This window comes from Felis catus, chromosome D4 (genome assembly GCF_018350175.1).
Source record: "Felis catus isolate Fca126 chromosome D4, F.catus_Fca126_mat1.0, whole genome shotgun sequence".
Lineage (NCBI taxonomy): Eukaryota > Metazoa > Chordata > Mammalia > Carnivora > Felidae > Felis > Felis catus.
The window spans coordinates 63,572,660-63,595,000 of NC_058380.1; the positions used below are offsets into that span (position 1 = coordinate 63,572,660).

Sequence of the window (22,341 nt, forward strand, 5' to 3'; positions counted from 1 at the left end):
ACTGTAGTCCTCCCTTGGGTCTTACTCCAATTCCCTTGAACCCTGACAACTACCTCCTCACTACGAGTCAGGTTGGACTAGGTTCTCCATACTCCTAGTCACTGGAAGGGGTCCTGTTTTAATCCAGAGAGAACACAAATATGGCTCTCCTTGAGTATCACCACTGCTTTACCTATTTGCCTGAACTCCATCCATCTCCTCCCTTCAACTCTTAGGGCCAGGTAGATATCTAGGATATCAAAGGCAGCCTAGAATAGATATACTTCTTTGAATATCCTTGGACATTATAATGTGACTGTTGGCATCATCCCCTCAGCCAAGTTGGCCAGCTGTACACCTTTCCGTATTGTGTAAAGACACCCAGTTCATAACTAATCTTGCCACTTCAGTTAGTTTAGTACTCCTTATTCTATGCCCATTGAGTTCTGTCGTGTCTGACTAAATGTTAGTTCTTTAATTTTAACTCTCTTTAATTCTAACTCTTCTTTACAATTTAAAACACAGATCCTACTATTTATTTTCATTAATTCCCAAGAGAAGTAATAAACCAGTTTTTGCAGTCTGCGTTGGGTAAAAACACTTTGTAAATCTATTCTTTGATGGACATTCTGTCAGATGCACAAATAACACAAGAGAAACTTACTAATAGACGCTCTTACAAAAAGACCTTCTCTAGCGCAAACACCCCAGAACCCCCTCACTTTTTTTGTCTCATTCAATAAAACAATAAAATATTTAATTTAGTTCTTAGTCTCTATAGATGGCTGAGAGAATATTCTTGTGTTAGATGAAAGAACACAGACATACCACAGCTTAAGACACAATATATGGAGTTATAATGGGTGATAAAGAAAGCTAGAGTAAAAAGGAGTATTACCTTAGGATCATGTATTCCAGAAAGCTCTTCATAGATCTTCTCGCCTACCATCACAGCAGCCAAGTTCGCCGTGTATGTAGAGAGGCAAAACATACAGAAAATGGCCCAAAGGTTCATTAGAAACCTGCCAGTCCAGCATTTGGGGGGTTTGATGGCTGCTGTTCTACCAAACAAGAGGGCATAACAGACATTCAAGGCTGAAGAGAAGGAGAAGACTTTACTTCTATTTCGTCCCTTGGGAGTCATACCAAAGGGGCTCTTCCATTCATACAGAGTGAGGAAGATGGCAGTGATGTGCAGAGCCACAAAAATCCCCAGCCACATTGTCCAGTGGAGTGGCCACATGAAGGCTCCAATGGGAGCCGCTGTGTCTCGGGTCCTCACTAAGATGCCCAAGCTGGTGGAAAAGAAAGGGCTGGTAAAATCGATCACCTGGCTTCGTGCAGTATTGATGCTGAAGGAAGTGACCGCCAGGTGGGCTGACCCACTCAGAAGATCACCCACCAGCCCAGTCCAGTGCCCATTTTTCCAGGCTCCATACTTGCCATCCCCAACAATATAGAGGTCAAAGTCAAAGTTCATGTCTTCTGCTAGCTTTTCCAGCAGATCAATGCAATATCCATAGCAGCACTTCTTGAATTTGATGGGCACTGTATCATTACTGCTATGGAGGCTGCTAAAAAGGCCGTCCAATACAGAAGAGTCATTAGTCAAGGGGTTTAGACAGAGTTGGCCAGCAGGACACAAGCCTTCATCATCTACCTCCCGCGTGAAGACAAATGGATGCTCGATCAGGGTAACCACTCTCAGGTGTAGTTTACTTGGATGTTGGAAGTGGGTTTTGTGCCTCTGGGCCTGCTCTGGCCATATTCCATAGTCCATGACAATCTTCCCCCCTTGCCATCTGCCCAGGCGGGTCCACATTGGCTTTCCCATGGGGTCATGTTGCAGATTCCAGATGAAAAAGTTGTTTTCTGAGCTGATGATAGTGGAACCTTTTACTCTGATGGAACCACTGAGGCCTCTGAAAGTGGTGTTAGCTAGAAACCTGGCAAAGAGGAGCAAAGGCAAAAAGTAAGGAAGAGAGGTGAGGCCAAAGACAGGAAACAGTGCTCATCTTTGCTTCCCTATCTTAATAAAAAGAAACTCTAAATTTTTTAAAGGCATTGCCTGTAACTTCTTCTGGAATTAATAAATTGGACTCCTTCTAAGAAAACAGTCCTATTTCACTCAGCAAATGAGATCTCACCCTCAGGTTCTAACATCTGGGTTAGGTGCTTGGCTCTTGGTCTTACTCCAGATACCTTTTCTTCTCAGTTAAGGGATGTGTTAATTGTTTCCCATTGTAAACTGTTTATTCTATATTCTTACAACTTTCTAAGCTATGGAGGTTCTCAGCATCTTTAACATGTTTCATTTCTACTCTTCACTATATTCTGTTGCAATGAAATCAGCTCACCAAATTTTTTTTGGTGCAGGGAATGAGTTTTAATAAGTATGCTTATACTTTTATAATTACTTAAAAATTGCATCCGTAATTCCAGCAAACAGCCAAATTTTACTTTCAATACTTCTCTTTTCAGAGTGGAACACATTTGTCCCCATGAGGCCAGTCAAAGCAGCAGGCATGTTGGATATCATCCATAGAACAAAGTGAAAGATGATAAATAGACTTGCAGATCTCAGGATAGCCTCAGGCTGCCCTCCCTCTAAATCATTAGAGAAAAACAATTGGCTCTGGCTCTGGAGAGAGCTTCTCTGCCCAAGTCAAAGAAAGGAAAATTACCAAGTGAATGATATCCTGATTCCTAACCCTGAAACCAGACACTGTCAAGTATGTTCTGATATGGGCAAGACAGGAAAATGCTTGGTCACAGTCTGGGAGGATAAGGCACTACAAGGTAACATACAAGCTTGGGCACTTTTGTACTCTTAATTATGGCCTGTGACAGAAGAGAAGCCTAGACTGTAACGTCAGACACATAATCTCTGTTTGAATTTTGGTCCAGCCACCTTCTAGCATTGTCCTTGGAGACCAATTTACTAAACTCTTAAGATTCAGTTTTGTCTTCAGCAAAATGGGGAAAATAGTACTTCCTCCACTACAAGAGTTGGAAATAATGCATGTAAAATATATACCACACCTTTTTACACAGGGCGAATGTTTTGGATATGGTAGCTATTATTTAATGTCATTCAAGTTGTTTCAATCAAGGCTGTCCCCAGGTCACTTTTCCCTATCATCTAATAGGATTTCTCTTGTTGGAGACACAAAGTACTGCATTATGAGAAACTCATAGAGGTTACCCAAGACCTATGTTAAACTAAAAGGAATTACAATGAAACGGGGAATATAACATAGAGGTTTTTTTTGAGGAATCAGCGGATACAAGTCTAGATTCTCGGCAAAACACATTCATCCATTACCTGCCACCAGCATTACTCAGTAATTGACAAATGCAAACACAAGTATTAAGAAGTTATGCTGCCACAGAAGGGGCATAGAGAAATCAGAAAGTGTGAAGAATGTACTAATTTTCATTAGAGATATAAATGTAAATCACATTTGAAGATTGCTACTATCACTAAATGCAATGAAACTGCTCATTTTGGCAGACTGCATGTAATGGTTAATTATTCATGTTAGCACTCCCCGGTGGGACTCTACCAGTTAGAATAAATTCTATTTTGCAACAAGTAATGAAGTCTCAGTTATCTTAGATTTTAACATAGTTTTATGTTTCTTTAGACAAGTAGGAACCAAATCATTAAAATATACAAATCAATCAATCGATAATTACCTAGGTACTATAAAGGGTGACTACAATTGTGTTTTTAATGAGCAATCTACTATTAGCTGTGTTCACACACACACACACACACACACACACACGTGCGCACACACATATACACGCTGACAGCCTAGGGAACAAAATGGTTTGTAGTAAATAGGTTAATTTCATCTGGTCAATTTGTTGATCAGGAAAGTAAATCTGGAGTTGTAGGAGACGCCCTTTACTATTTTAAGAATATCTGGGGCTTAATGAGTATAGATTTTTAGCTGGATGGACCCTTGAAGGACTGCCACTGAAAAAATACATACTTAAATTATCTCTGAAAAGAAATCTTTCAGAGATTATGTAACTCTCTCATTCCAGTAAAAAGTATGTTTCATCAATATGTTAAGTCCCATTCAATATGGCCGTAACTGAAGGGCAATGCTCAGTTGTCTCTGAGGCATTCATTTCTCACAGAAAGACTAATCAATCTGCATCTAAATGTCTTCAATTTTCCCAGGCCAGAAAACCCAGTGCCTGCTTCATTATGCAACTGACACCAAGAAATTGGGTCTCAGAGAATCCCCATTTACAGATCATCTGTCTATTTTATTTCCATTTAATGGAGAAGGCAAATTAAAATAATCTCACTGATAGCTTTTAGTTATAGTCACCCTCACTATGTATTCTTTGTAATGTAATAAGAGTGTGTAGCAAAGTTTCAGTGCCTCCCTATACTAGTTAAAAAATTAAAAGGGTGAAATCTTACTCTTGCTTAAATCAGTTTCTACCATGTTCCTTTTTACTCTGCCCTACATTCTTCTTGGATGAACAAGAAAAAGAAAAATCGGGAATAACTTTATTGGCAAGACAAACTGATAAAAGCACTGTTCTTAACATTAGAGTTACAGAGATGAAAGGCACACTCATTCTCAAGGACCTTAAAGTCTACCGATGGGGAGAAAGAAAAGCAAACAGGCAATGCTCAACCAGTATAATGAGTGTCATGTTAGAGGTAAATCTGGGTGCCACTGGAACAGAGAGCAAAGGCACTTGCACATTCTACTGTAGAGATGATAGGAAATCTTAGAGGAGGAGGTGCCAGAGTTGAGTCTGTAAGAATGAATAGTTAGCCAGGAAGAGAAGCTGGGGACTGATGCTATTCACTCAGGGAGACGTGTGTGCAAAAGCCACAGAGTGCAAGCTGCATGATGATAAGTGGTGTGAAATAAGGCTGGAGATGAAGGTGGGAAATGAATTTCAAAAGGTCTGAGGTTATGATGAAGGTAATGGGGAGCCATTGCAGAGATTTTATCTGGGGAAGGGCATGACCATCAGATTTGATTTTAAAAAGTTTTTTTTTTTTTCCCAGCCAGCTATATAGGCAATGATCTGTAAGAAGGAGGGGGCTGAGCACACTTTCATTATGTGGGAATAATGCTCCTTCCCTCTTTCTCTTGCTTCTCTCTCTGCTAGCTTCATAAGGGGCTTAAGGTGGCAAAAGCTAAGGTAATAGCAGTGTAAGTGGAGAAAAGATGGCAGAGGCAGGAGATATATATTCTTCAAAAAGAAAAGTAGTGATTTTAAGGTACCAAATGTATAGCGTTGCATTTAGCACACAAACCACACCAAGAATGTGTGAAACTCAGTTTGATGGAAGGTCACATATATAAGTCCTGGAGTATTTAGCTGAATATCAGCTCAGTGTAAGCCCATATAGCAATGTGGGTATTAAAAAAGAGAAATGTGATCTTAAATTCTTTCAACAGAAATTTAGAGCCTGAGTCACAGGGACCAATAATATCACCACACTCTGTGTTGATCACACTACTGCTCTAGCCTAGAAATGAATTCTAAATAAAACTTCCGGCTTCCAGAATGTTCTGAGGAAAGGTAGGGAGGTGGAAAATATAACAAGGGGTAGAAGGCAGAACAATCGAATTAGAGACCGGGGTAGAAAAATATGAGAAAATAATGTAGGAAAAGCAAATTGCAACTAGACTGTAGAGGTTTTCCATGTCCATTTTATGAGATTGGATTTTATTTAATAGGAAAAGGGGACCCGTGAAGACTTCTGAGCAGAGTAATGGATATAACCAGAGGTCTGCATTGTTAATATTGATCTAGAGACAGGTACACTGTGCACATAGAAAGGAAGAGATGGTGACCAGGAGACCACTTAGAAGAATATTACAATAGCTTTGTCATGTATGGCAAGGGCTTGGATCTCACTCTGAGTAAGAACCTAGTTTAGCACCATGCCTTTCGTGTGGGCTGTTTAACAAAGCAGTCAGGTATCCATGTTTTTTTATCAGTACACCTCCCAAGATACCACTCTGCTTGAAAGAATGAAGCTCATTAGTTAATTTGCATTGAGGTAACTTATCACTTTAGTCAATGCTCCCAATTATCTCACTAATTAAGAATATGTGTTGAGTTGTACAGGAACCGAGATAAAATGTGTACTTTGCAAATTATGTAAAAACTGTTTTTGAGACAGTTCACGGTGTAAGCAAGATCAATGTCAACTACATTTAAGATACATTTTAGGGGCGCCTGGGTGGCGCAGTCGGTTAAGCGTCCGACTTCAGCCAGGTCACGATCTCGCGGTCCGTGAGTTCGAGCCCCGCGTTGGGCTCTGGGCTGATGGCTCAGAGCCTGGAGCCTGTTTCCGATTCTGTGTCTCCCTCTCTCTCTGCCCCTCGCCCGTTCATGCTCTGTCTCTCTCTGTCCCAAAAATAAATAAACGTTGAAAAAAAAATTTTTTTTTTAAAAAGATACATTTTAGAAGCCACATTTGCACACAAGACTTGACATGCTAATTAAAGGATTTTCTTATTCATGAAAACAAATGAACAAAGATACTAAAAACAACAAGTCCCCCATTCACTCATTGATTCATTCAACAGTACTATGTGCCAGGCACTGTGCTAGGTGCTAGGTAGGGAATATAGTAGTGAGCAAAACAGATGCAAATCTATGTAGCTTATAGTCTACTGAAAGAGACAGAATAAATGTGATAAGTAGGTACTGTGTATGGGATATTAGAGCTGCTAAGGGCAAAGGAGGAAAAATAAAGCAGAGTAAGGAGAGAAGACGTGCCTGGGGCGGCCATAGTGGGGTGAAATTTTAAATGAGAGAGGCCAACAGAGGCCTCTCAGAGAAAGAAGTATTTGAGTAAAGAAGTAAAGAGTAAAGAAAGGGAAGGAGCTAACCGGGAGGAGGAGATCCGGGTAGAGCATTCCCTGTAGAGCGAGCACCAGGTTCAGCTTTCTTGAAGTGGGGTCGTATCTGATGTGTGAGAAACACAGAGGGGAGTGAGGGGGCATGAAAGTTTAAGACAAAGTCAGAGAAAATTTATGGGTAGTGAGAGCTGGGGAAAACACATGTTGTGGGTCACTGTAAGGACTTTGTTTCTTCTCTGCCTGAGACGGAAAGCCAGTGGTGGGTTTTGAGCTGAGAAGCAATTTGACATGACTTCCATTTTAACAGGATCACCACAGTGCTGTGTTGACAAAGAACTGAAAAAAGACAAGAGCAGCAGCAGAAGGACCAGTTAAGGGGCGGTTTCCAACACTCATACAAAAGGTGATGATGGCTTAGCCGGAGGTGGTAGCAGTGAAGGTGTGAAGAATTAGTCAGATTTTTGAAGGGGGGGGGGGGGGGGAAGGGATGACAGGATTTGCTGATGGCTCAGATATGGTTGCTAGGAAAAGGAGAGGAAAGGATGACACCAAAGTTTTTGCCCCAAACAAGTGGAGGCCTGGAGTTTCCACTGAGAGAAAACTGTCAGGAGAACCAGGTTTGAGGTAGGTGAGAACCACCGGTTCAGTTTGCTCAGGTTAAGTTAGAGATAACTTACAGAAATTGAAGTGTAGATGTCAGGTAGGTGGTTAGAGATGGTGTGGAGCTCAGGAATGAGGTGGGACTGGAGCTACAAAATTGGAAGCCTTCCCTCTGGACACGATATTTTTGCAGATGAGAAGTCCGAGGAGTAAATCTGGGGCTCTCTAACACTCGAAGGTGGTGCCGTTGAGGAAGGACTAGCAAAGGGAACTGAGAAGTAACCAGAGAAATAAGAGAAGAGCAGGCTGTTTTGGGTGCTTGAAGCCAAGTAAAAAAGATGTTTCAAGGAGGAGCAGTGATCAAGTGTGTCAAATGCTTCTACATTCCTTAATAATAGAATGTTAACTGCAGTGTTTATCTAATTACATTATTCACGTACTATTTTTACTTTTTAAAAAGTTGTTCTAAAATTTACCAAAGTTAAAGAAAAATCTCTCACCAAAAATAATGTCATGTTCTTATAGATTTTAAGATCTGCTGCCCCCTGACTTCTCATTCATAGCATGTAGTTTTACCAGTAATATGTTTTTATATTTATCATAAATCTGGATCTTTTCTTGCTTTTCAACTAGTCCTGGAATAACCCCACTGTTTCCAGTCTTCATTTTCACCCCATAGGAACCAAACCATTGTTTAAATACATCTTCTTCCTCCTGTGTCTTCTTCCTTGGCCCAGTTGTTTATAGGTCATATGTTTATTTCTGCTTTGATCTTTTCTTCACTCAACTTATCTTTGTATTATCTACTGCCCTCCTTTGTTTTGTATTTCTTTTTTAAATTAAAAAAAAATGTTTATTTTTGAAGGAGAGAGAGACAGAGTGTGAGTGGAGGGGGGGTGGGGGGGAAGAGAGAGGGAGACACAGAATCTGAAGCAGGCTCCAGGCTCTGAGCTGTCAGCACAGAGCCTGACGTGGGGCTCGAACTCAGACCGCAAGATCGTGACCTGAGTCGAAGTTGGATGCTTAACCGACTGAGCCACCCAGGCACCCCTGTTTTTTATTTCTTTTTAAATTGTCCTCTTATCTTTGTTCCTCCCCCACCATTGCCACCTTCCATTAATCTTATTTGTACATGAGGAAATCTATTTTGCTCTGTAGAGCCATAAAATTTATTTTTCCCTTTGGGAACTTTCTTTGTATCATTAAAAAAATCTGTATCCTCATTCTCGTATGTCTTGAAAAATGAGCTGAATCTCTTTTTCCATGATCATCTCATCATATTTAATATTCCGCCCCTGAGGAATGAGAGATTTGTTCATCCTCCACAAAGCTTCATAACATTTTTTAGCCTGTGAGAACTTCATTTTGACTTTTTGCCTTTGCCTGTATTACTGTTGGTGATATTCTCTCCAATTTCCCTCCCACCAACACCACCTAATTCTTGTCAGGTTGACTTGTTCCTATGCAGTGAATCTAAATATTTATTTTGTGGTCACTTTTAATTTAGCTCCAGAGCTATTGACTACACCAGAAGCTCAATAAAGCCCTTTGAGTATGAAAGAAGGGAATACTTCTTTTTATATTTATTTATTTTTGAGAGAGAGCACGCACAAGAGCGGGGAGGAGCAGAGAAAGTGGGAGAGGACAGAGGATCCAAAGCAGGCTCCATCTAACAGCAGAGAACCTGATGTGGGGCTCGAACTCACAAACTGTGAGATCATGACCTGAGCTGAAGTTGGAGGCTTAACAACTGAGCCACCCAGGTACCCCACAAATGAATATTCTTAAAGTTTCTGTTCTTCTTTTACTGGGGGTGGGGGAAAAAAGGAGAGTTGGGAAGAGATCTACTAATGTTCAGAAATCCCATCTTTTCTCCATGTGACTCATTATCTACAATCATGTTAACTGCCAATCAAAACTCACATTCTCCAAAGTTCCAGACTTTGACATTTGTCACAAATGCGTACTCACAGTTTTTTTCCCTGTTCTTTATCATTGGAGGGCCCCAAACTATTCTTTCTTTGGATAGTCTTATGTCTTTCAGAGAATTTACACCCAGTTCTGATCTTTTACAACCACTATAGGGATCCAGTTGTCTGAATTATTAGCTATTTATATTTGTTGTTTCTATTTTAATCCATGTGTGTGATTTTTCATAATTCTTCAAGACTTTTTTCTATTCCTCCTTATTCTCTAAATTATCTTCATTTTGTGTCTCTTCCCCAGGCTCTAGATGGTTTCCCCTTCCTCCATGTTTCTTAGTTTCTGGCACGTGGGTTAATCCATGGTTATCTCATTATTTCTTTTTGTTCTTTCTCTTATTATTTAAAAAAAATTTTTTTTAATGTTTATTTATTTTTGAGAGAGACAGAGACAGAATGTGAGTGGGTTGGGGCAGAGAGAGAGGGATGCATAGAATCCAAAGCAGGCTCCAGGCTCTGAGCTGTCAGCACAGAGCCTGATGCGGGACTTAAACTCATGAGCTGTGAGATCACGACCTGAGCCGAAGTCGGATGCTCAACTGACTGAGCCACCCAAGCGCCCCTTTCTCTCTCTTTTTTTTTTCTGAATTTTCTCTTCTTTCTCTCTTTCCCTCTCTTCCTGTCGGTGGACTTTGTATAACAGAATTGTCAATATTTTGTCATGTTAAAAGGAGATCTTATGTTCAATGAGCTTTTGACCATCCTCAGTTAATCACTGAGTTAACAGTAATAGTTAATTACTATTTTGTTGTTGCTGTTGCTGCCACTCTAGGCCCCCTCCCATTCCCTCTGAAATCCATCTATTTACTTCCCTTTATTATTTTCAATGTTTCTTTTACCATCTAGCCACCCCTCCCCCCATCCCCATTTTTTTCAATAACGCCGGAGACCCGTTTCCTATTTGTATGGCCAGCTATCATTAGTTCAGCTTTCACTTTGTGGCCTCTTTCATTGCAGCAGACCCTTGCCTGATGACATGAATTTGTCACCTTAGCCACAGAGTTACCCAAGGTACAATTCTATCAAAGGACATTGCTTTCATTTTGTTCTCCGTGCATGGGACAGCACTCCAAATTAAACATTAAACGTAGACAATTTCTTGAGCTGTATGTGAAAGATGCCTTAACTGTTCTTTCTAATCCTTCTTAGTGATCCTAAAGTGCAAGTATTTGGCAGATGATTACCTCCATCTTTGACTTTTCTAACCCTAAGCCTGTGAGGGTGTGGATTTTGACATTCTCCGCATTCCAGAAAGCAGTCTCTTCCACAGAGTGACTGGTAGGAATAAGTAAATCCTTTCTTCCTACTGCTCTGCTTCCTAACACTGCAGGCTGTCAAGCTGAAAGAGACTTCAGCGTTCATCTAAGCACCCAGAGTACTGAGTCATCTTTGAATCTGCCTGGCCAGAGTTACTGCTTAGTAATGTTTGTGGGGTAAATGCAATTAGACCCATGTCTTCTGCTCGGATCGGACATGAGAGCTCTTCATCACTTTGCCAAAAGAATAGGGCTCAGCCAGCCAGGAAGTATTTGTATCTGCAATTTACAAATTGTTCAAAGAATTAAAATTCTAATACATTTTCCCCCGAATGATGGACAGTATCAAAAATAGAAATTGGTTCAATGGGAAACCTCTCTGAGGATAAGGAATTTAAAAGGAATTAGAAATTGCTAAATTTCCTTTGAACAAAGGGCCCCACATATTTTAATCATTGATCACATCAACTTACAAAGCTCACCTTTTAAAATAAATTTCTATCAGTTAAGGGACAAGAGCAACAGGAATTTAATAACATATTAAATATACATATGTACCCACATGAATCATGTGGGTCGATGCTTTGCCAACATCAGCAAAACTCAGTTACTTACAAGTGAAACTGCAGAGTGGAAGGACAGTTCCTGTCCTTCTTGGCTTTTTTCCCAAGAGGAGGAAAATAGTAACCTATGTGATTGTGTTAATATACATTCTGGGCTGTGTTACTATTGGTGTGAATAGTACACCTCAAAAAATCAGACACATGGATATAACTCTCCCTTTTCTTGCTTTCGTGAGCCACAAGCGACAGGCTGGCGCCTTTTGCTTTCTGTGTTTTTCTCTCACATTTGTGTTAGAGCTGTTCCATCCTCTTAAGCTGTTTTCCTTGCCTTCTGCATTTTGGTATGGACCTTGACTCTTCTCCACAATTGTGGTCTGTGCCCAGCCCTTGGATTGCTCCTGGTTGCTTTGTGTAATACCCCAAATGAATTCATTCTAGCTCTCCGGATCTGGCTCCAGCACTAACCCAGGTGCTGATATCCCTTCAGTAATAGCATAGCCCTGGCATTGGCACATCATGCAGTGTTTACCAGTCATTCATCCACCCAGAGATTGAAGATTTGGAGGCTGAAGTGGCCTGAGAGATAGATCTGGAATTCAGAGTGGAGCTTCAGTATTGCCCTCTATACTTTCATACCTCTTCTTGACATATTTCCAAATTTTATAGTAGATGCATACAAAGGAAAAAGTCAACAAAGAGCACAATATCCTCTTTGGCAAATAAAAGCTTGGAAGCTCTCCTCATTTGGAAAAATTCCATAGTTTAAAACTTGCTGGATGCTGGACTAAGCAAATTTGAGTTGTTTTTATCAAAATAGGGTCCTGAGGGAATACCTCTTTTCTAATGTTCCTTATTTGAGGCTTCCATGACTTAGTGAAAATTTCAGACTCAGCTCTTGGCATGATTTAAGTGACACAGAGAGAGCAGCAAGTTCAAAGGATTTCAGTGAAGTTAGTTCAGTGGCAGGGGTTCCTACTGGAAACATCTGGAAACACAGACCTTAAGCGTAGGTCCCTAAGATTCATGACACCAAGGCATGTGCTTTCTAGAAGTACTGACACCTTGGATGCCCTAGCAGACAGTGCTAACTTAGGAGTAACAGTTGGACACACTAGGTCACCACACAGCAATGGATTCTGCTTGAAGATACAAGGAACCAGAGTTACCAGCATCCAACCCCTGGCTCCTATGCTGAATGCAACTGCATCTTCTCTAAGTACAACTGAAACATACAGGCTAACTAGTTTGGCTCAGTAGGGTCCTTCGGACAAGAATGCTTATACAAGAGTAGTCATGCCTCCTAATGTATGTAGCTTTTGACTGAAAGAATATGAATTACAAAGTAATGGAATCCCAATTAAGGAAGGTTTATATCAATTCTGAATTGAGAATTTGGATTTAGATGAACTGGTTTAAGCCTTCCCTTATAAAGTACTAGCTGAATGACCCTAGGTATACCACTTGATTTTTCAAGGTGAGAATCCTTATTGTTATGGAAATTAAAGTTTCCAAAGATTAAATAACTTCGCTAGGGTCATGGTGCCAGCAGATTATTGTAAACATGGGTAAGAATATTCAAAATTAGAATTCTATCCTGCAGCCTCAAGTTCTTCTGGACTTCTTTTAACATCCAGGAGTAAAATGGGGCCCATCAATTTATATCTTGGGATTTTTTAACAGAGATTGTTTTAGCCTTTTTTTTCTGAAGTTTCCTAGTGCCTCACAATACCTGGCACATAGTAGGCTGAACACAATATGTGGAGAATCAATAAGTAAAGCAACATTTGTTATTAATGAAAGCCTAGTGAATCTTGGTATTGTCTTGGTATTGCTTGACTATGCAAGTATGAAGATGAACACAGCTTGGACGAGTCTCTAGCATGCTGGACTATTCTTCAAGGACAAATGAAGAGAGAGCCTAACAATGCCAGCTAATACAAGAGAATAATCACTAGTAGAATGGGTGTTATCTCACGAATGATAAACAGCTCAGTCAAAGAAAATGGATTAAAAAATACATGGCGGGTGGGGGGGGGGGGACCTGGATGGCTCAGTTGATTCAGCATCCGACTATTGATTTTGGCTCAGGTCAGGATCTCACAGTTCGTGGGATCGAGGCCTGTGTCGGGCTGTGTGCTGACAGTGCAGAGCCTGCTTGGGATTCTCTCTCCCTCTCTCTCTGTCCCTCCCCTGCTAGTGCGCTCTCTGTTTCTCTCAAAAATAAATAAACAAACTTACAAAAAATATGGATAATTAGAGGAGCATATCCTCCCTTAGTGAGAAAACAGAAGGGGGGTTGTAAGCTTCCTGAGATCAAGGTCCCGGTTTTCTACTCTTTATGTCTCCAGCATTAGCCAAGGGCCTTGCCTGATATTCACAACAAATGTTTTTGAATGTACAAATGAATTAATCATGGCTATCTGATAGAGAACTGACCTGCAGAAGCTGTTCAAAGAATAAAGGCAAGATTCTATGGCCTGTTTAGAAGCTAGAGTCACTATCAGGACTATAATTAGTAAGCCAAAGGGTCAGGGACTTCTGGGGCCAAGAGAATGAGGGGTCTGTCAGTGACTAGACTCTTGGAATTCTTAAAGACCCAGTAACAGTCTTTGTTCATGCTAAGACTAACCCAAGGGAGCTCTTTCTCTAACAACAATAGATTCATTAGCATGCAGGGCCCAAAGAGAAGCATGGACAAAAGCCTAACCCTAGGAACAGCAGGTCAAACTACTCACTTTCACTAGAGTCTGGTGTTTACAGTGCAATAAGGAGTAAAGGTGGGCAAGGCTAAAACCAATTTTGAGAAATAAAAACAATTGTGTTATTGTAATGGTCTAAAAAATTGCTTTCTAGGTTTTTATGCTGTATTACTTTATTTGGTTAATTTGTTACAGTTTGGTTAATTGGTTAATTTGGAAATACATCATGGCTAATATTCTGCCATTCAGGTGACATCCAGTATGCATACAAAGTGCAAACTTCTTAGCTTGGCATAAAAGCCCTGTGTGGCATGCTATCAAATTAACTACTTTTGCACAACCATGTTGAATCCCTTTCATATTCAATGTATGCTCCAACGGTACCAAATTTCTCTTTTAGGTCTTGGTTCATTTACATATGCCATTTCCTATGCCTATGAATTTGTTCCAAACCAGAAAATGACTTGTTTATCGTAAGATCCGATTCCAGTGTTTCCCCCTCAGTCTGTCTATATGGACACATCTCTATTTTTAAGAATCACGTATCCTTTTGTTTACAATCATTTCCCTACTTTTCAATGTCATGCACTAGGCTATCAGCTTGAAAACGGCAGGATGCATGTCTTCATTCTGTCTACCTCACCCTAGTTTAACAAAGAGTTATTGGCTGCACAAAAACACCGACACATATGCACTTAGGAAGTTATTACTGAATAATATACTAGATACCATCACTTCAAATAATTAACATTTAATAAAACAACTTGCAAATAAATTGTTAAAGATTACACTATGAACTTAGTCCCCAAGTGGTTTTGTCTACATTTACATATTATTATTATTATTTTATTCGAGAGAGAGAGAGAGAGAGAGAAAGCGAGCACACTGTGAGCAGGGTAGAGGGGTGGAGGGAGAGTGGGAGAATCTCAAGCAGGTTCAGGCTCCACACTCAGCAAGGAGCCTGATGCGGGGCTCAATCCCATGATCCTGGGATCCTTGACACGAGCCAAAAATCAAGAGTCGGACAATCAGCTGACTGAGCCACCAGGCGCCCCTACATTTAGCTATGATGGGCATTTGCTCTGGCATGTGGGGACCCTGGAAGAATAAAATCCCTTACACCTGTAATTACATCTATGTACTCTGTCTTGAGAACTGTTTTTTCTAGTCTAAAAGCCTATGCTCAAAAGTCCATGTTTTTGGGTGATTTCATTAACATTTTAAAACGCTAACAATTCTGTCAGCCCAAACTAAAAATGGCTGTGTGAGAAATGAGAGCTTGCATAACTGACACTCGCTATTCATGGCTCATTATCCTTGGGACTTTTCATTACGCCGTGAAGAAGTGGGGTCAGCCTCACAAAATTTAGGAACAATTAAGAAAATTACTATATGCAGATGTGACTTATGGACTGAGAATAACGAACTTCCTAAAAGACTGTATTCAACAAAATAAATAAGACTGATGGAAATTCCACAGATGTTTTATGGCTTCAGGCAGCTTTTCAGTTATGCATTATAAAGACTCCTTCCAGAGATTAGCCCACTTCTCTTGAACCTTTCCTGAACACTTTGAAACTTTCTCTTTGACTGTACTCCTCAGGGAGTCTAAGAAGTCCTAGGCCTATTTCCTGAAGTTCTTGGAGTTCGCTCTCAAACACATCCATGGATGTGAAAATACTGCCACTGACCCTCATACATTGTGAATTGCTGCCAGGCACCAAACTTTACATTCTTCTCTTAAACTTTCAAATTTTGTGGGATAAACATGTAGAAACAGCCACAAGGGCAAAAGTTATCCAAGACCCTCACATTTCATCAAAAAGGTAAAACAAAAAACAAAAAACAAACAAAAAAAACCCCCATGTTTCTAATTTAGACAAAATTTTATTTGTCTACCAGCACCTATTTTTCTTCTACAGCAGCAGATAATGTAGGATGTAAATATAATAAGAAATTTCCTTTCCTTCTTTCTGTTCCAATAAATGTCTATTAAGTGGCTGCTATGTGCTAGGCATTAAACTACGCTGAATAATAGTGTCTCAACAGAATTTCTACTTTAGCTCAGAAGTCAGGAACATGGACAAATAATGATGATGGAATGGGCTAAGTACCTTCATCTAATTTCATGTACAAAGTGCCATGGGATCCTTGTGAAAGGAGGCATATAACTTTAATATAAATTAAACCTTGAGGAGCCAGAAAGACCAGTTTGATCTTGATAAAATGAACCCCTAGGGTATATACAACCCAAGTCAACAAATATTTCTCCTTGTAGTTTGTAAATGTTTTTAAGATCCAAACAGAATCATTTTCCTTGTGCTCTCCATTGTACATGAGACAGAAAGACACTAAATAACTTAATGTAGTTTTCATAGGGTTTTTTTCTTATCTGCTGTTTATGATTATCCTTCCAAAATGATGACTATTCAAAATTATAAATAAAGGTTTTGCTTAGATTTTGTTATGAAGGAGAATTTTCTTATCCCAGTTAAAATCCTGGGCCTCAATTACATGTTAGTTCAAAAATAGTGGATTAAATCTTAATAGTGGCTGCAAAATAAAATATGCAAAGACTTTAATCTTGTGGAAATTAAAATACAACATGGGGAAAATGGAAAGTTCAGGTGATGACAGAATATCTAATTTTATCATCAGTAGATTCCTAATAAATGACTTTTGAATTATTTTATTGTTTTAACAACATTCTTTAGGGAGTGTATAGGCTGTGGGTAAACTGCCAATACATGGCATTTGGCATGTTGCCTTGTACCTAATAGGTGCTCAGTCCATATATATAGGATTCAGTGTAAAATGCTTACGACCTCCTCACATCTTATCACATAGTCATGTCTTCTTAAAAGGCAAGACACTATACAATGGTCTTTTGTTTCTCAATATAGTAAGATGTCCTTGTTCCAAGGTCTGCCTGCTCAGTCAGAAGAGCATGTGACTCTTGATCTCAGGGTCGTGAGTTCAAGCCCCACATTGGGTGCTGACATTACTAAAAGTAAATAAACTTTAAAAATGGGACCAGCCTAGAGCTAAGACCTCACCTCCAAAATAGCCAAAAATTCTCTGATTTGGTCTCTCTGATCACAGGTGGTCCGTTTCAGGAAAAAAAATCTAGGTCCCTATAAAATATCTTCTAAGTATATTCTCCTTTTCCCAAGTATCATGAAAACCAGTTCCAAATGATGGGTTATTCTTTAAATTAAATGGGCTTTTTCATTCTATCTTGGAACCAGATTGAGAAACTGGAGAAGAAAGGTACCTAATTAAAAAGAATGTGTGTGTGTGTGTGTGTGTGTGTGTGTGTGTGTGTGTGTGGTGTGCGCGTGCATGTATGTATTTAAATAAAACCCTTGTGGAACCCTAGTGCTGACTATCTATCTATCTATCTATCTATCTATCTATCTATCTATCACAAGGACCCCATGGATAGTAGGATCTATTGTTATGCCCATTTTACATAAATGGATATAAGACAGGAAACTAAGCCTCAGAGAAGTTAAGTAACTCGACCAAGTCACACAAACAGTAAGTGGCAGAGCCAAATTTCAAGCTCAGAGTGTCTGGCTCCAGGGTCCATGTCTTTAACTACTACTCTATACTGCCTTAAGTACCACAGCCTGGGAGGAAAATGAAAAATCCATTTCCTGCTTGACTAATTTTTTTCTCTATATAGATTCAGAGAGATTTGTCCAAGTCTGTTGATATGAGAAAGAGTGGGCAGGGACAGAAACATTTGTTGTGTTTCTGCTATGAGCCGAGCAGTGTTAGGTACTTTTCATATATAGTTTCATATCTTAATGATCATAGGTCAAGCTATTCAATATAATCCCAGCTTATTAATTAGAAAACTGAGGGTCAGAGTTTTAAAATAACTTGCCGAGAACAAACAGCTAGTAAGCAACTAAGCCAGGGTTTAAAAGCAGGACTGTGTGTTCCCTATTGTACACCACGTGCTTTCAAATCTACAGATCAAATTCCAGATGACAGATCATGGGATACTAGCCTATGTAACCAGAAAGCCTCTCAGAAATATTATTAGAGTTTAAAGCTACTCAAAATCAAGATTTCTACAAAGGAGATAGATAGGGAAATTCTGCTTCTTGTCAAAACCCTATGAATGGGAATATAACACAGGCCTCGCATCCTACCTTGATAAATATTGTCCTGAAGTGAGATTTGCAGTTTCCACATCCATGCAGTTCATCGTGCTGGGAATAAGAGCAAGTTCTGGCTGGATCATGGTGGCTGTGGCTACAGCTCTTGCGACCAGCTCCATGGCATCTTGTACATAGTACTCAAAGATGGACTGTGTTGTTTTTCCATGAGCAATGAGCCCTAGGGGCAGACCTTCTGTCCTCAGTTCCTCGACGTTTTGAGAATCCCCTAGCACCCAACGAAGCTCAGGGGGAATTACTCCAAACTGGGTGGTAATTTCAAAAATCCGTCGGATACTTTCCATGTCACAGCCAAACATCACCATTGTGGGCGTGGTGTTCTTAATACTCTCAAGATGGACCTGCAGGAAGCTCAAGAGGTCCTCAGTGGAGGAGAGGTTGGTGGTGATGTTGATGATAGACCCGAGGTGGAACTTGGAATTATTCTGGGTAAGGATGAGGAAGTCGGTGATGTTCCAGTCTTCCTGGCACAGCAACAAGCTAAAATTGTACCAGTTGTTCATGGTCAGGACTGAGACAGTGACATCAGCGTCAGAACTTAATGAATTTTCTAAACTCAGCTGTAGGTGAAGGGGATTCTGTATTTAAAGATATGAAAAAGAAGAATTAGAAAGCATTGGCCAAAGATGATAACATAGGGTACGTTTGCTTTCTTAAGAGGCTTACTCCTTTATTTTTCCCTGAGATATTCAAATGCTTCTGGGATAAAATTCCCATCATCTGGAAAATTATGTTTCCTATCTAATGGAATTATTGATTCCTGACAACTGATTTCCTTGCTAAGGGTACCAGAGGGTAAATGATTTCTGATGTAAATGTCAGGGCTGATGCAACCGGTCTTACATTTTTATCAGGCTTGCCTACCTCCTTATAGTTTGTCCCCTTCATGTACTCCATTTCTAACTATGGCTGTTATTAACTTATTGGTTAAATTCTCCTCTCAAGTGAAATTTAATTACTTTAAATAATAAGAAATAAGAAATTATGTTTGCTTTCCTTTAAAACGAATAGCAGGGAAATCTCAAAACAGTGCAGGCACTTGTATAAAGGTGGTGTGGAAAATGGATACATCCATTTCCTAAACTTTTAGCCTCTGAGGATGGCATTTTTCAATATATATGGTGTTATAGTCTGAATGTTTGTGTTCCCCCCAAAGTCATGTTGAAATGCTAGTGCTCAATGTGATGGTATGAGGAGGTGAGGACATGGGGCCTATAGGAAGTGATGAAGTCATGAGGGCAGAATCATCATGAATGAGATTAATGCCCAAGATGCTTGAGAGAACTCATTGGCCCCTTCTACGTGTGAGTACACAGTGAGAAGTTGGCAGGCTGTGACCTAGAAGAGGGCCCTTACTCGATCATACTGGCACCCTGATCTCAGACTTCCAATCTCTAGAACTGTAAGAAATCAATTTCTGTTGCTTACAAGCCACCCACTCTGTGGTATTTTGTTATAGCAGCCCGGATGGATTAAGACATTTGGTATAATTAGCCATATATACATTGGATAGTTGTACTGAAGGCTTGATTACATTTGTGTCTACTGAGACTGCACTTTTGCTGTGAAATGTGAAATGTGTGCCATTTAAACACATTTATGGGGGCGCCTGGGTGGCTCAGTCGGTTAAGCGTCCGACTTCAGCTCAGGTCACGATCTCGCGGTCCGTGAGTTCGAGGCCCGCGTCGGGCTCTGGGCTGATGGCTCAGAGCCTGGAGCCTGCTTCCGATTCTGTGTCTCCCTCTCTCTCTGCCCCTCCCCCGTTCATGCTCTGTCTCTCTCTGTCTCAAAAATAAATAAACATTAAAAAAAAATTTTAAAAAAATAAATAAATAAACACATTTATGCAACTTCCATCATGATTTCACTTACTTATGAAACTCACCAAATCAATGAAGGAAGAGTATCTTATTTGAAAAGTCACAAATTAATATTACAGGTGAAGCGGAAATAGCTCTCCACTGAATAAATTTAATTGTTCTTCCTGAGAGCAGACATTTGACTTACTTATCCTTCAACATTGGCATCCTGAGAATGTTTAGCACAATACCTTACACATATTAGGTACGCAATAAATATTGGCTGAATTGAACTCAACACGTTCCCACTGGAAACTATTAGACTACTGGACTATTTCTGAGAACTTGGCAAAGATTCAGGCAAATAATATATGTAGAGAAATGAGGAGGGCTTTCTCAATAAAGCATCAAACGCTGAACAAAAGGGACGTATGGCCTCCCCTTACCCACCTAAAAAACATGTCACGAGAAATAGAATTTGAGCTGAAGTTTTAATTCTATGAGGGACCAAAAGAATTTTGATATGAGTGGACTAAGGAGTGGACTATGGGAGGAATACTATGGCCAAAGGCTCTAAATGAGAACAATCATGCTGGTAGGTAGGATGAAATTTTAAAATTTAGTCTACGAATTTAACTTCTGTCCTTCAAATTAAGCTTTTAAGCAGGGTTTGTAATGATACAAGCAAAACTTTTAGAGGATCATCTATGAGCAACACTCAACAGGGAGAGAGAAAATAAGCCCCTCAGGATCTTGGTTAGCTGCTAAGTGTTTAAACTGGAAGCCAGTGTTGGTAATGGTAAGAAGGGCATGAGAAAACGTGCTGCTTTTTTTTTTTTTTTTAATTAAAATTTAGTGACAAAATCAGATGTGACAGGCAAAAAAGGGAGGGAGAGGTGTTAGAAACCGGGAGACAATATCCAGTAGGTAGCTCCAGGTTTCCAGGCTTGAGATGCCATACAAGATCTTGAGATGAGAACAATGGAAGATTCCTCACTCCTACTACTGATTAAAATAAATTCCTCCAGAGTTTTTCTTGTCTTCTTCTGGTTTTCTTCCTTTCTATTTCCTCCTCCATTTTAACCCTCTTCCAGAAGCAAAGAGGAATGGAAGGCAAACTCTACATTTAGCTGGCAGGAACAAATTCTTCCCAACTATCTTCTTGGCATTGGCTCCCTACTCTGTTGCCAGCTTTCTTTCTAAAACATAAATATGACCATATCATTCTTCTGCACCATAACCTCTGAGTCACCCAGAGAACAAATTTCAAAATCAGTAGTATGGCTTAGGAGCCCAATCCTAGTCTTTAACTTCACCTTCAACACTCCAAACATGCACACCAAAATGAGTCATAGTGGACAATTTATTTTTCTTGTATCAGAGTAGGCATTTTCACACCTACACAAATTGGGTATGCTGATCTTTCAACATCTCCAGGATGTTTTCGTCTGTATTCATATCCATCCTTCAAAACTCAGCTCTTCCATGCAGATTTCCAGAAACTAGTTCATGTAGCATTTACTACTGTTTCTGCTGCTGCTAAACTTCAAATTTTTTTTGTATTTAAAAAAAATTAAAAATTGAAGTATAGTCGACAAAACTGCTGATCTTTTTTTTTTTTCCACAATATTTTGGCATGTTGATTTCCTGTAATGGTGAATTGAGATTTTGTTCATTTGATTGTTCCTCTAACTCCTGACCAAGCAGAAGTAATCATCTCATGTCTGTGTAATGGTCTAATTTTGGTCATCCTTCTAATACAGAACTCTTCACACCATAACATAGTTATTTGATTAACTGTTTATCTCCCACACTAGACTGGAAGCTTCTTTAGGATAAGGAACAAATCGCAGCCATCTCTTATCACATGGCTCTTAGTTAATCAGAGATAGTATTTGTCAACCGTGGTTTTCTTTTGCTCACCTCAAGTCCTAGACTATGGTCATAATCTCTGCACTGAAAGACTAAGAAAAAGGCCATTTCTAGCAGAACTTCAAGAACTAATATTGCCCCTAGTTGGAACAAAGTCCCATCCATACACTTCCTCAGGAGGGATTCATTACATTGGTACGTTAAGGAGCAAGCTTTAATGGAGGCAGGGATGGAAGTGAAATTAGCTAATCATATTGAGCATTTAGCACCAGACACAAACAAATGCATTTGGCATGAGAAGGACATGGTAATAAAATGAAGGACAACCTCCCCACCCCACCTTGGATAATTATTAATCCATATAATCACACTCATCTCTACAAACAATTCTATTAAGAAATTCCAGGGGCGCCTGGGTGGCGCAGTCGGTTAAGCGTCCGACTTCAGCCAGGTCACGATCTCGCGGTCCGTGAGTTCCAGCCCCGCGTCAGGCTCTGGGCTGATGGCTCAGAGCCTGGAGCCTGTTTCTGATTCTGGGTCT

General features: G+C 39.9%; 1 protein-coding gene across 2 annotated transcripts in view; it reads right to left on the bottom strand.

Moving 5' to 3' along the window:
- GRIN3A (glutamate ionotropic receptor NMDA type subunit 3A) overlaps window positions 1–22,341 on the bottom strand; it is a 170,314-nt gene that overhangs the window by 97,756 nt on the left and 50,217 nt on the right. For both annotated transcript variants that reach the window (XM_019816253.3, XM_045043508.1), the window contains exons 2-3: window positions 18,103–18,707; window positions 878–1,925 (exon numbers count right to left, since the gene is read on the bottom strand). In XM_019816253.3, the coding sequence (XP_019671812.3) occupies window positions 878–1,925; window positions 18,103–18,707 (1,653 nt within the window). The remainder of the gene's footprint in view (window positions 1–877; window positions 1,926–18,102; window positions 18,708–22,341) is intronic.